The sequence below is a fragment of the Loxodonta africana genome, chromosome 14, assembly GCF_030014295.1.
Source record: "Loxodonta africana isolate mLoxAfr1 chromosome 14, mLoxAfr1.hap2, whole genome shotgun sequence".
Classification (NCBI taxonomy): Eukaryota; Metazoa; Chordata; class Mammalia; order Proboscidea; family Elephantidae; genus Loxodonta; species Loxodonta africana.
In genome coordinates, this window is record NC_087355.1 from 31,673,289 (window position 1) to 31,687,405 (window position 14,117).

General features: G+C 41.0%; 1 protein-coding gene across 1 annotated transcript in view; it reads right to left on the reverse strand.

Moving 5' to 3' along the window:
* Positions 1-1,394: 1,394 nt before the first annotated feature.
* The window catches only part of ZNF704 (zinc finger protein 704), a 289,533-nt gene continuing 276,810 nt past the window's right edge, over positions 1,395-14,117 (reverse strand). Inside the window, exons 7-9 of the mRNA XM_064267867.1 lie at positions 11,795-11,899; positions 4,095-4,192; positions 1,395-2,633 (exon numbers count right to left, since the gene is read on the reverse strand). Of these exons, the coding sequence (XP_064123937.1) occupies positions 2,522-2,633; positions 4,095-4,192; positions 11,795-11,899 (315 nt within the window). The 3' untranslated portion in view covers positions 1,395-2,521. The remainder of the gene's footprint in view (positions 2,634-4,094; positions 4,193-11,794; positions 11,900-14,117) is intronic.

Here is a 14,117-nt window from a genome sequence, read left to right on the forward strand (position 1 = left end):
GGTACACACAGCCCTAGGCTGAGCAGTTGTACTCACCCGGCTGGCCAGCAAAAAGGAGCTGTGTGCAGGTGGGAGGCTCAGAAAAGTATGTGTGAAGAAGTCTTTAGAGGGAACAAATCACAGCCAAGCTGCATTCAGCTTTACTCTTCTGCTTATACCTTTGCTAGAAAATAGGCAAGGACTGAACTCGGCTCAGCTAGGCCTGAGCTCAGAACTACTTATGGGTTATGTCTTGGGGTGAGATCCATGGAGCCCTGCTCCCGGGACTGCTCCACACCAAAGATCTCTCCCTTCTCTGTTCCAGAGTTTTAAGAAAGGTGAATGGACTTAGCTCCTCATCACTTTAAACTCTTGTGATTAGTGACTTAATCCAAGAATCAAGGGCCAGGGAGCTTTGCTGAAGAGGAAAACCTCTGCTCTATGATTGTGTCCTGCCCATCATTTAAGTACATGGTGATCTAGCTCAAATAGGTGGTCACTGGGCCATCCACCGATAGCTCAGAGCCTCCTGGACCAGGCCAGTAGCATCATGTCACAGCAGTAGGTGACTGCAGTGAGATGACAGGACATGGCGGCGGGGGGGGGGGGTGGTGGAGAAAGAACAAGCTGGGGTAGAGGAGGCAAACAAACACATTTCTGCATTTAAAAAATGCCCTTTCCTGGCTGACCTCGTAAGTACTAAAACATACGTTATAGCTGGTGCTCTGGCCATTATTGATTGGTAATCATGATGTGAAATAAGACGAAGCTCTTTTTCTGCTTTCTAGAAATGAGTGGTTTAAAAAAATAAATGAAGAAAGAAAGTAGGATCTCTTACAAGGAATAAGAAAAAAAGAGTCAGGTGAGAGCTTAAAAAAGAAAATTGCCAAAAGGTATGAATGCACAAACTGTGGCTGTTACACTATAGCTCATACATTTAACAAAGGACATCTGTTATTATTAGATGACTTCTCACTCTCTAAAAAAAGTATATGTGCAATCTCTAAACATATATTAAACTTTCCTCTGTGCAAGTTCATTTAACATTCCTATGGCTGATCCTATGTCCCCGGTCCCTACACAGTGCGTCCTATAAGGTGCTCCTGCAGCTTTGCATAGGTATAGGAGGAATAACTCTTCAGCAGGCAACTGAGAGAAGATAATGAGCTTTATAGGGCTTGACTACTACTGCCCTATCCCTCCCTACCACCACCACTGAAAACCAACCAACCAACCAAACGCACTAGGCTAGAAAGCCTGATAAATGGAACCCAATGCAAGCCCTGGCCTTACTAAATACAGAGATTCCTATACCAGCAAGCATTTCCTTTTGGTGTTCTGTATGTTCCCTTCTGAGCTAATTCTCAATAAATAGCTCCAATATTTTATAAGAAAATAAAGGTTTGGACCAACACTTTATCCATATAACGTTTATATTGTTCATCAACCCATCTCCCAGACATGCTAAAGCATAAAACCTATAAAAGTGCACTCAGAATGGAAGTTGGTTTGTTGACCTAATATGACTTTCTGAACAGCTGGGGACGTGAATGGAGGCTGTGCTCTGCTGTTTAAAGCAAACCTGCTGGGACAGTTTGGAGTTCTCGACCCTTTCTGAAATCAGTCAGTGGTGGAGTTCTGAAGAAAGGACCCATTCACCTGGCAACAACTTGACAAACAGTGACAAACAGATCCAAGCTGAGGTCTGCATCACGTCCCTGAAAGAAGCATCGAGGCTTACCCAGATGGCTTACACGTGCCAGTGCTGGACTGGGTGGAGGCAGGCAGAGAATCCGCTGTGCTACCTCTTGGGGAAGCAGTTCTTACAAACCCATGGAAAACTCCAAGATATTTCCCAACAGTGACAGCTGGATTTCTGAACTCAACTTGAGGCTGAAGTCTGCTGGTGATTTCCATTATTATTCTCTTTTCGAATTCATGCCATTCTGGGCCCTCCAAGCTATCAGCTCTACCATGGTTCAGTTTGGGGCCATTGAAAAAAAAAAAAAAAAGATACCCAGAGTGAGGCATGTTCTTGCAACACATCATGATGTGAACTGCTCCAAGAAGGCGAGTGGAAAACAGGAAAATGACTATTCACAAGGAAAGTAGGTATTGTTCTTTGTACAAATGCTACTGAATAACGTGTAGCTTATTTTCGTGTGTGTGTCAAAAAACGTCGGAAACGGCATTATTCAGAAAGCTTATCAAAATTCGCCTCCTTACTAGGCAAAAAAGGGCTTTGTTGGTTCAATTGCTACAGAAGTTCACAGTTATAAGACTGAGACATACGGCAAAAAAGGGTGGCTTTTCTTTTGAAGGAAATGAAGGTCACAGCTGCTCTAGGCTGGATTCTCAGTCAGAGCAGTCAGGGTAGTGACTTTTTTTTGCTGTAATTCCACCAAGTTTCCGGGAAGAGCTTTTCCTGGGCTTTAAGTGCATTTTGTTTGGAAGGAAAAGCGCTTTTCAAAACCTGCAGTGGAAGGAGAGGGCAGGAGTAGCTTGGGGCGCAGCGGCCTCTCCGCCTGGTGGGTGGTGTCTCTCAGTCAATGAACCTCTGGCAGGCCTTCTTCCAGCGGCAGGCGGTACACCACATGTCTCGATTCTCCATGCCATACACCTTCCGGCACTTCTTGCCCTCTCCCCTGGGCTTTCTACAAGACAGGCAAGGAAAATTTATTTAGTGGGAGGAATTCAATGGGCATTCCATTGAGAGCTTGAAATCCCTTGAAAGAGCAAGAAAAAAAGTCAGGAAATGTAGTAGAGTTTCTCTCTAGGTTCAGATTTTAACTTGTAGTGGATGTTTTCATGACACTTAAGCTTCTCTTTGTCCATCAGTAGACATGTCCACTTGGCCATCTTCATAAAACTGAATTAAGCAAGTAAATAAGAGAAACACCAGTAGAAAACAGTATGTGCTTTTCAAGTGCTCCCTTGCTTCTCAAATTTCTAGTGCTCTGGAGAAGGGACTTCTAAAGAGGTTCGCCTTGATTTGCACTAAAACTATATCTTGTAGTTCGTTTAATCTAGAAGTTAGTGCAACGTGGCTTTAACTAGGCCCAGTAAACACCATTACCTATTCTGCAAGAAAACTTACTGTAAACTATAACCCCCCAAATTCAATAATAGTTAATAAGTTTTCTTAAATTTATTCTACAAGAAAACTCACTGTAGGAACCTTCATTCATTGCTGATGGGAATGTAAAATGGTGCAGCTGCTATGGCAAAGAGTTGAGTGGTTCCTTAAAAAGTTAAACATAGAATTATCATATGAGCTAGCAATTCCACTCCTAGGTATCTACCCAAAAGACTTGAAAGCAAGAACTCAAGCACATACTTCTACACCAGTGTTCATTGTAGCATTATGCATAATAGCCAAGGGGTGGGAACAACCCAAGTGTCCATCAATAGGTAAATGGATAAACAAAATATGTGATAGCTGTATATCTGTGTGTGTGTATATGTATATATGTGTATGTATGTGTGTATGATGTATGTATGTGTGTATATATACATGACTATTATTCAGCCATAAAAAGAAATGAAGTTCTGATACATGTTATGCATGGCTGAACCTTGAAAATATTGTTGAGTTATACAAAAGAAGTCAGACACAAAAGAACAAATACTGTATGACGCCACTTATATGAACTACCTAGAATAGATAAATCCATAGAGAACAATGTTTATTAGTGGTTGTCAGGAGTTGGGGAAGAGGAAATGGGAGTTGTGGCTGAAGGGGTACTGAGTTTCTGTTAAGGGGAAAGAAAAAACTTAGAAACAGGTAGTGATGATGTTGTACAACATGGTGAATGTAATTAATGTCACTGAACTGTACACGTAAAAACGGTTGAAATAGCAAATGTTCTGTTATATATATATCATCACAATAAAAAAATAATAAAATTTACTGTAAACCATTACCCCTTAAAACAACAAATTTGTTAATAGTGAATGAATGGGGGGAAGAAAACGGGATCAAAAGAAAGGGTATTTCAGTGATTCTGGGAAAATTTTATGGAAGATTGTATTTCAGGTTTCTCTCTTCCTTGCCATTGTTCTATTTTTCATGTAATTCCTTGCGATGAGACATGTGGCATTTCAAGTAGTTGTACCTTAGGCTGACGGTTCCTCTGGGTGGGGAGGACAGGACTGTGTGAGCGTGCTGTCTCTGCTCTCCTGTGCCCATCAGATGGTTATGTGTTGGTGAGACCTGGTAAACACATGGAAACAAAGTTTACAGGGCAGTTTCTCCTCACCATACATTTATTTAGCCTTTGCTGCATGGATAGTAGTACTTGACCGTCAGATGCAGAGATGAACCATTTCCTTCACAGAGACCACGTGTTAAGATAGATGGAATGATGCTTATGGCAACATTTAAATGCATTCCCAAATGGAAAAGACCTAGCAACAATTAATACTTCAAAAATCTTGATGATTTCTTATGTATGCATCCCAAGTTGCCCATAATAATATATTACCTCTTGAATAATATTTTAAACCTTAAAGTATATTTCTGCTTGTTTCGTTTATGAACCCTGTCAGCTAGAGCAGGCCACATGATTCCTCTTCTAGAGATAAATATTATTGAGAGAGGTTAAGAGATTTATCTACAGTTATACAGCTAGTCAGTGGCAATGACACAATGTGGACCTAAGCCTTCTGTTTATTCTTTCTATTAAATCATTCAGCCACTAAATAAATGGATTCTTGCATAAGACACCCTGACAGCAGACTCTGGGGTCCAATCAAGAAATAAAGACAGGAAGCAAAGAGCCTGAGTAAATCAAGAATATATGCCATCCATGTAATATTTACTGAGCACTCAGTATGTGCCAGGTGTGCTGGTAACAGCTTTAATTTTTACAGCTACCTGATGTGGTGAGAAGTACTATTAGCATTCCCATTTTACAGAGAAGGAAACAAAGGCAACCAAAAAAAGCCAAACCCGTTGAGTCAATTCTAACTCATAGCGTCCCTATAGGATAGAGCAGAAATGCCCCATAGGGTTTCCAAGGAGCACCTGGTGGATTTCAACTGCCAACTTTTTGGTTAGCAGCCGTAGCTTTTAACCACTACGCCACCAGGGTTTCCAAACAAAGGTATAGAGAGGTTAAATAACTTGCTCCAGTTCATGGAACTTGTAAATGGCAGAGCCAGCATTGTACTGCAGCTCTAGTGGACTCCACAGCATGGGCTTCACCCCTTAGTACTCCTGCTCTTGGTTGTACTAACAGGAGAGCCCCTCTTGTCCTTGATCCCTCTTGGACTACTCACTAGACCCTTTCTATCACCTGCTCTCATAACACTAAATATCTTGCCAGCTCTTGGGATTCTCAAAGCTGCAAAAAACTAATTTTCCTAACAAAAGAAATGATGATGTATCAAGTAATTATACAGTATTGCCATATACAGAAGAGCATACGCTTAATAAATTAAAAAAAAAATTACCTAGAAGCCAACACCAAACCCAACCAAAACCAAACCCACTGCCAACAAGTCGATTCTGACTCACAGCAACCCTGCAGGACAGAGTAGAACTGCCCTATAGGGTTTCCAAGGAACTGCCGACCTTTTGGTTAGCAGCCGTAGCTCTTAACCACTCCGCCACCAGGGTTTCCAACACAGCCATAGAAATAGCTTTGTCAATGAACTGTCATGGGAACATTCCTAAGGCGTGTGTTTAGATGTACAGGCCCTACAACTTTCTATTTTCTCTAGGTGTAACAGAATGTTCATTGGTGTTATTTTCCCAGACAATGTTTTTTATTGTGCATATGGCTGATGCTGTCATGTGTCCTGTGTTCAGTTTGTTTTCCAATTTTGTTGGTTCTCTAACTGAAGGACTCCCTTTAATAATTCTTGTATGTTTGGTTTGGTTTTTATATATTCCCTTTATCTGGAAATATCCTAATTTTGCCATTATATTTGAGCAAGAGTTTTGCAGGACATATTTTTCTTTGGTTGGCCATCTTTTTTCTTTCAAGGTTTTGTAAATCGACCCACTGCCTTCTTGCCTGCATGGTTTCTGCTGAGTAATCAAAGCCTAGTCTTACCCTTCATAGGTGTTCTCTGATATTTTTCTCAAAGTGGGAGCTGTGGATTTGTCTTCAGTTTTGCTGGCCCTGTCTTCCATTTGCTCCTAAAACCTTCTATTATATTGTCCATTTCTGAAATTTTCTTGTTTCTTTTGGATTTCTAAATGCTGTTTTTGAATGATTTCTAATTGTTTATTTTGACGTTTTGTTCCTGTATTATTTTCCTGAATTCTTCCATTGCTTTGTGTGTGTTTTTCCTGGTTTTGACTGTACTTTCCATGATTTTGTCTATTTTTTTCCCTTAGATTTGTGTTTTCCTTGATCTCTTTCCTAATCTCTTGGACAGCCCTGAATATTAGACTTTTGAATTCCCTATCAAGTAGTCCCAGTGCCTTTTCTTCTACCAGACGGTCATCTGGTATTTTATTTTAGTTGCTTACTGGAGCCATCCGTTTTTTTTTTTTTTTTTTTTTTTTAATATGTTTTGATATCATATGCTGTCTCCAAGACATTCAGGAATTATTTTCTGTGTTTATTGACTGTAGGTTGGCTTGTTCCATCCTGCTTTTTTCAATATTTGATTATGTTTGGGCAGGCGGGCTGGGCATGTTTTCTTTGTTGCTTCTCTGTTGGTATGATAGTTCTCACCACCTTGTCTAGTCACTAAGCTATGGTATAGCAGGGCAGGTCTGGTGGAGGGTGAGCAGCAGGGATGGGTCATTTGTCTGTGTCATGAAAAGGGCTTGTGAGGAGGGTCTGGGCACGGTATAGTGGGGCCAGGGGTCCAGAGGTCGCACTGGTTCTGCATGGGGGCGCATTGCTAGCTGGGGTGGGGCCAGGAGTGGCATGGAGCTGGGTCCAGGCCTCTGCACCAGTGCCACTCAAGGGCACAACATTCAATGGGGTGGGGTCAGGGGGTGGCGTGGGGTGAGTTCAGGGGTCCACAGCAGTGCTATGGTACAGTGCTTGGTGGGGCAGGGTCCAGGGGTCTGTGCTGTTGCTGTTTGGGAGCACATTGCTCAGTGTGGCTGAGCTGGGGGGGGCATCACAGGATGGGGTCTTGGGGTCTGGAGGTCTGTGCCAATGCTGCTCAGAGGCACGGTGCTCAGTGGGCAGTGCAAAGAGGCAGGAAGGGATAGAGACAATGTGATGAGTGGAGCTAGGTAGGAGAGAGAAAGGAAAGAGAGAAGACAGAACAACAACAACAAAAAAAGGCAAACAAAAAGGGCAGTGCGGAGGATCCGGTAGGTGGGGATGGAGCAGACCCTGGGAGGTCATGTGCTGTTGGCTCTCTAGCTGAGTGGTACAGCATGGCCTGTCAAAAAGAGGCAGAGGCAGTGCACAGAGCTAGGTAGGCAGGAGAAAGGAAAGGAAGGAAGGGAGAGAGAGGGAAGAAATGAATAAAGATATGGTGCTGAGGGAACTGGCTGTTGGGGATGGGGCAGAATCAGAGTGGTGGCAAGCTGGTGTGTCCGTTGCTAGGTGATGTGGCATGGCCTGTCAGGGAGGGGCAGAGGTAGTGCAGGGGGCTAGGTAGGAGGGAGGGGGGGAAGGAGAAAGGGAAAGAGAAAAAGAAGTATTGCACTGAGGTACCTCACCAGTATAAGCAGAGCGAACCTGGAGCAGCAGTGAGCCAGTGACTCTGGCCGAGTGACTGTGCCTATTGGAGAGCAGAGAGGCAGCATACAGGGTAGAAGGGTGAGGGGTGGGAAAACATGTATCTCTGGTTACTGGGTGCTCCGTCTCCTGTTGGGAGCTCCATGAAGTTGCCTTCTTGTTGTCTCTGTCCGGGGTCGTTACTGGCTGTGTTCCAAGATGGCGAAGCATTAGCTAGCAGGAGACTCCTACTCCGCAGCTCTCCTTATTCTGTTCTGTCAGTTTCTTCTTCTATTTGGTGCATGGTCTAATTTTTTATCCCTTCATTTGATGCTTAGGGTTCCAACGTCGATGTTTGTATTCGTTTTACTTAATTTTTTGGGTCTTTGCTGCAGAGGTACAGCATGGTCTCTAGTGCCATATTGGCTCCACCTAAAGCATTATTTTGGTTATCTCTACCAGTGGTCTCCACATTTCAATGAAAAAAAATATCTTTACCACTTCTAAGTTCTACATTAGGTCAAAATTTATAAAGTACATAATACACTTGAACAACACTATATGTATATAATTTCTAAATAAAATTATTAGAACTGCATGCTCATAATTTGTCTACTAATTAGGTATGACCTCAGAATAGTTTAATGAACTCTAAACCACATCTGTAAAAATCATGACTAAGCTCCCCTAGGGAGTGAGTATATTTGTGTTATATGAATCAATCCTAAATAGGGAGATCTACTTTATCTATCCTCTGTATTATAGTAATGGCACATGTCAAAGGTAACAATAAGAGTAAGTGCTTCACAGCACTTCATAGTGTTAGGCACATGCCAGGCACTGTGCCGAATACCTTGTATGCATAGCTCATTTAATCCTCACACCATAAACAACACTACAAGGTAGTATTACAGTACAGGTCACTGATTTAGAGAGGCCACGTGACTAGCTCGAGGTCACAGCTCATGAATGCGAGAGCCACGGTCTGCATCAGAGCCTTACACCAGAGCAGTAATACAGATGTTGTGCCCTTCTGTATATATGTTGGAGAGATTTTTTTGTGAATTTTCTCATTCTCAAATGAAAAAAACACAAATAAGAACCCCTGGCTTGGCTTTAGCCTCTTATAATATTCTGAATCTTCTTTCAAGATGTTAAAAAAAAAAAAACCCTCAAATTGTCAATAGCATCTTGAAAGATTAGATAGGAAGCTTAGGGGAGGCAGTGACTGTATGTTAACCGGGGAGGAACAATTCGGAAAAGGACGCTGAGAATGGTCGCAGAACTTGAAGAATGTAATCAGTGTCACTGAATTGTACATGTAGAAATTGTTGAATTCGTGTATGTTCTGCTATGTATATTTTCAACAACAAAAATAAGTTACCAATAAAAAAAAAATTAACCCAAATCAGCTAAGAATCTTAACATTTAGTCACTCTATTTCAAGTTTAGAGACCCTCCTGAAGGCCTGAAGCCTCCTGGTACTGCTCCTGGATAGCAGGTTAACTAGCTTCTACTTTTCTTGTTTGGGGACCAAGAGATCTTAGCTTTTAGTGATGAAAAGACAGAGACAGGGAGATAATTATAAGAAAAGGCAGGTCATGGGGAGGGGGGGAGTGGTTGCCTGAAAGCTATAATTAACAAGGGTCTCCTCTCCTCCCTCTTCCTTTCTCTACAGCCTTAGGCTAGAAAAGACAGAACTTGGAGTTACATTTGTAAATATGCAGATCAGCCTCACAGGCTACACACCGCTGGGCAAAGGTTTTACCCAGGGAACTTATTAAAAGTCCAGTGTTCAGGAAATCTAGCATAGGCAAATGAATAAATAAAATCCTGAAAACCTTTGGCTTTTTCAGAATGGCATTTTCACTGTCTTGCTAGGAAGTGTATAAAAGAATCTCTGCTTCAATACCAGGCCTCAAAGATGTGCAAGAAAAAGAAATCCTAAATGGGGTTGATTTGACAACCTCAGAGTATTCCTTTTGGAGTACAGAGTAATGTGTTTTTTAAAAAGCATTTTATAAAATGGAAACTGCTATTTTTTAGTTTAGATACAGTTGGAATCATCATTAATACTAATTTTATTATAGCTTAAAACTATTAGAGCTTCTATCTGAAAACCCTATTATACTAATTCAGAAGGCAGAAAATCACATGTTCTTAAATTCTACCTGGTTGCTGCAAACAGTTAGGTGCTTGGCTGCTAACCAAAAGACTAGAGGTTTGAGTTCATGCAGAGGTACCTTGGAAGAAAGGCTTGGAGATCTACTTCTGAAAAATCAGCCTCTGAAAACTCTTATGAGCACAGTTCTACTCTGACATCAGGCGGTTGCCATGAGTTGAATCAACTCTATAGCAACTGCTTTTTTTTTTTTTTGGTTTGGCTGGTATCCTGCTGTGTAAGACATTCAGAGACTCTGGAGGACGTGCAGATAGTAAAAAACACCCAGAGGGATTCTTCGTACTTCAGAAAGTAATGATTTTATTTAAAAAGCAAAGGGGGAAAAAAAATTCATCCTGGTTGGGTCATAGAGGTAATCTGAAAAGATGTTTGAATTGGGCTGTTCCATCTACACACTATGTACTTGTTTTTATACCAGATGAGCAAATACGGTTTATGCTCTTGAAAGTTTTTCCCAAGTCAAAGACAGAAATAAACAGGATGCAGAGTAGCAAGTCTCTATAATTCTGTGTTGTGTAGTTGATATTCTAGGTTAACACAGAAGGGTTGCCTCAAAAGTGATATTGAGAGCCACTTTGGTTTTTTGTATATCTACCAAGACCAAAAAAAAAAAAAAAAAAGTCCCCCAATGGACAGATTGTTAACCTCTGACACCTGCAACAAGAGATCAGCATTCTTGCCAGCAAACCAAAAACGAAAACCAAACTCGTTGCTGTCGAGTTGATTCCGACTCATGGCAACCTTATAGGACAGAGTAAAACTGCCCCATAGGGTTCCAAGGAGTGCCTGGTGAATTGAACTGCCAACCTTTTGGTTAGCAGCCGTAGCTCTTAACACTACGCCACCAGGGTTTCCATTCTTGCCAGAAGCAAACCTAATTTCTACACGTCTAATCTGTTCTCTTCTAACATCTACTAGTAAGGCCACTCGTTGCATTCTTGCTCTTTCAGAGCTACCAGTATTTATCACTACTCAATTAAACAGGCAACTTTCATAATTACTCCAGATCCAAAGGATTGTTAAAAATTGGAATTCCAGGAATATTTTCTGGAAGCCACCATTTCCCAAATTGCTGCCAGCAGGCTGCTTTTAATTGTTGGCTATTCCTCTGTGGAATTTAATAAATTATTCATCGATGGAGCACAGCATAATTGATTCAGCCACTTTCATTTTTATCAGCTCTGTAGGAGGCCTCAGTCTTTGCAGGAAACCTTTGGGAGTTGCCACTGGCTGACAATAAGAGGCTTTTGTGAAGAGTGGAAAGGAGGAAATAAGGTTAATGTATGTTATCCTAAGCCACTTTCTGAACCTTATCAGTGGTTATACACCACCGTGAGCATCGACAGTGTGCTGGCCTATGGGTATTCTGTGATAAGCTATAAAAGACCCAATATATTTTTAAATGAATGGGTTAGGAATTAAGGAAATTCATGGTGATTCATCAGACAGCAATCATTTAATATGTCAAATCACATTCTTCTTATATACTACTTAAATTTGATTGCATATTTCAGCACTCACTTATTTTCAAATTATCCACCAGCATGGGTTATTCAAGCTTTGGAGGAAAAAAATGGTTTAATTTATTTTTTTGAACCTTCAAAATGACATATCCACAAAACACTAATTTCAAAGTCATGAATTTTACATGGTTATTTATAATGATAACACCATCTTTTATGCACAGGATCGGAGTTCAGCTTAGAAAGCATTTGGTAACATATAAATATACCACAAACGTACAAAAAAATCTAGATATTTTCCAAGAAGTTGTTTATCAGCAGCTGAAGCTCTAGTTTTCTAAAATCACAGTCAAAACACCTTTTCATAGAGAGTTGGGTCTGGACCTTGCTGCTGAGTTGACAAATGTCACTTAAGAAATATATTACTTCTGGTATTCCAACTTTGGTCTTTTTCTTGCATATTTCTACAATTTGTTCTCTAAATTTATGTTTGGCTTTGACCAGATTTCTAGCTGTTTTGTTTTTCTACTCACTGGAATGCCTGTGAAGGTAACTGGAGGAGACTGCCAGGAAATGCTGAAGCTGCTGCCATTGGGGGTGAACTTGGCCGATCCTGGAATGGTCACTGGAGGTGTGGCCTGTTAAACAGAAAACAGAACACTGTTATGAAAGAACATTTTTCCTCAGAATTTTAAGCTGCTATTACCAAAGTCACCACTATTAGTTGGCGTCGAGCTGATCCTGACTCATGGCGACCTGATGTGTGACATTCCATGTGTGTTACCTGTGTCTTGCAAATGGATTTCAATGGCTGATTTTTCAGAAGTAGATTGTCAGGTCTTTTTTCTGAGGTTGTGTGGACTTGAACCTCCAACCTTTCAGTTAGCAGCCAAGAGCATTAATCGTTTGTACCACCTAAGGACTCCCATTGGCGCTGTGGCAGTGCAGTGGTTAAAGCACTCAGCTACCAACCGAAAGGTCAGCAGTTCAAACCCATAGCTGCTCCATAGGGGAAAGCTATGGCAGTCTGCTTCTGTAAAGATTTACAGCCCTGGAAACCCTGTGAGGCAGTTCTACTTTGTCCTATGGGGTTACTATGAGTCAGATTCAACTCGATGGCAGTGCGTTGCTTCGTTGGTAGGGACTCTCCTTACCAAAGTAGACGGCCTCAGAAATGGTCTCAGCTGTATTGATAACAGTCTAATTACCTAGTCACCAGTTGCTGTTGAGTTAATTCTGACTTATGTCAACCCCATGTGTGTCGGAGTAGAACTGCACTCCATAGGGTTTTCAATGGCTGTAATCTTAGGGAAGTTGATCACCTGGCTTTTCTTCCATGGCGCCTCTGGGTAAACTTGAACTTACAACCTTTTGGTTAATAGCCGAGTGCAAACCACTTGTGCCACCCAGGGACCTAGTTACCTAATAGGAAGAAGTTAAACTGGGTCCGAAGTAGCTGGAAATCAACTTTTTATATATTCAAGCTGTCTGTCTAAGGTATAAAAGATTATTTTCAACTGTTGATTTCTGAAAAGAATTTTTATTATATGTACCTATACCTATTTTAGAACACCTGTGAGATGTTATTCCTTACTCTCAAATTGGGAAATAACAGCTTTAATATAGTGATGATGAGTGGTGATTTAAGGTAATTTGGTAATAAATATCAAAATTCTTAGCATTCTGTATATTAGCATTTCCATTTCTAAGAAGCCATTCAAGAGTCAGGAATAAAATTCATTGGACCAGCCAATTTAATCCTATTGTTCTTAAATTTAAGTCAGCTAAATTGGCAGCCGACTTCTTCCTCTACAAGTTTAGTTCTTCTAATTACAAATATATATTTGCCAATGACAGGGGTTTGTAATTGGCACCATTGGAAAGTATTTTGGTAATTCATAGCAAAAGCCATAAAATGTTCACATTGTATCTTCTGACTCAGGAACCACTCTTCTGGAAATTTAAAGAAAAAAAATAGAGGCACAGAGTAGTTCATAGCAGAATTATTAATACTGAAAATACCTGATAGACTGAAAAATGGATACCTAACAATAAAAGAATGACTATGATGTTTCTACTTAATAGTATTCAGTACTATTCAGTTATATGGAAAGTTTTTATAAAACAAGGATAAAGCCCAAAACCAAATCCATTGCCTTTGAGTCGATTCTGACTCATAGCAATCCTATAGGACAGAGTAGAACTGCCCCATAGGGTTTCCATGGAGCAGCTGGTGGATTTGAACCGCTGACCTTTGTTAGCAGCTGAGTGCTTAGCCACTGCACCACCAGGGCTCCATAAAAGAAGGATAAAAAAATCACACCAAACCAAACCTGTTGCTGCTGAGTCAATTCCAACTCATAGGGGCCCTATAGGACAGAGCAGAACTGCCCTATAAGGTTTCCAAGGAGCAGCTGGTAGATTCGAACTGCTGACTTTTTGGTTAAGAACCAGTATACCGCCCACAATTACAAATATGTAAAGGAGGCTTTAAAAGTTTGCATGAAGTGGTTATGAATTATGGGCAAAATGTTTTCTTAAAATTAGAATGTGTTGAAAGTTTAATAAAACAAATTAACATTTAAAAGAGTTAATTGCTAGAGAGAGGAGCTTGACCTATCCCCTGTATTTGCAGGATTCCTCTTTCATGTCTTATCTCAGCAGTTCTCAGCTTTGAGAGCATCAGATGGGCCTGTTACAACAGAGTACCAGGATGTAGCACTGAGCTACAGATCTAGGTCTGGGTGGCGCCTGAGAAGGTACATTTCTAACACATGCCCAGCTGCTATCCAAAAGGTCAGGTCTGCAGTCAGAACCCACCAGCTGCTCCAAGGGAGAAAAGACTTGCTTCTGTAA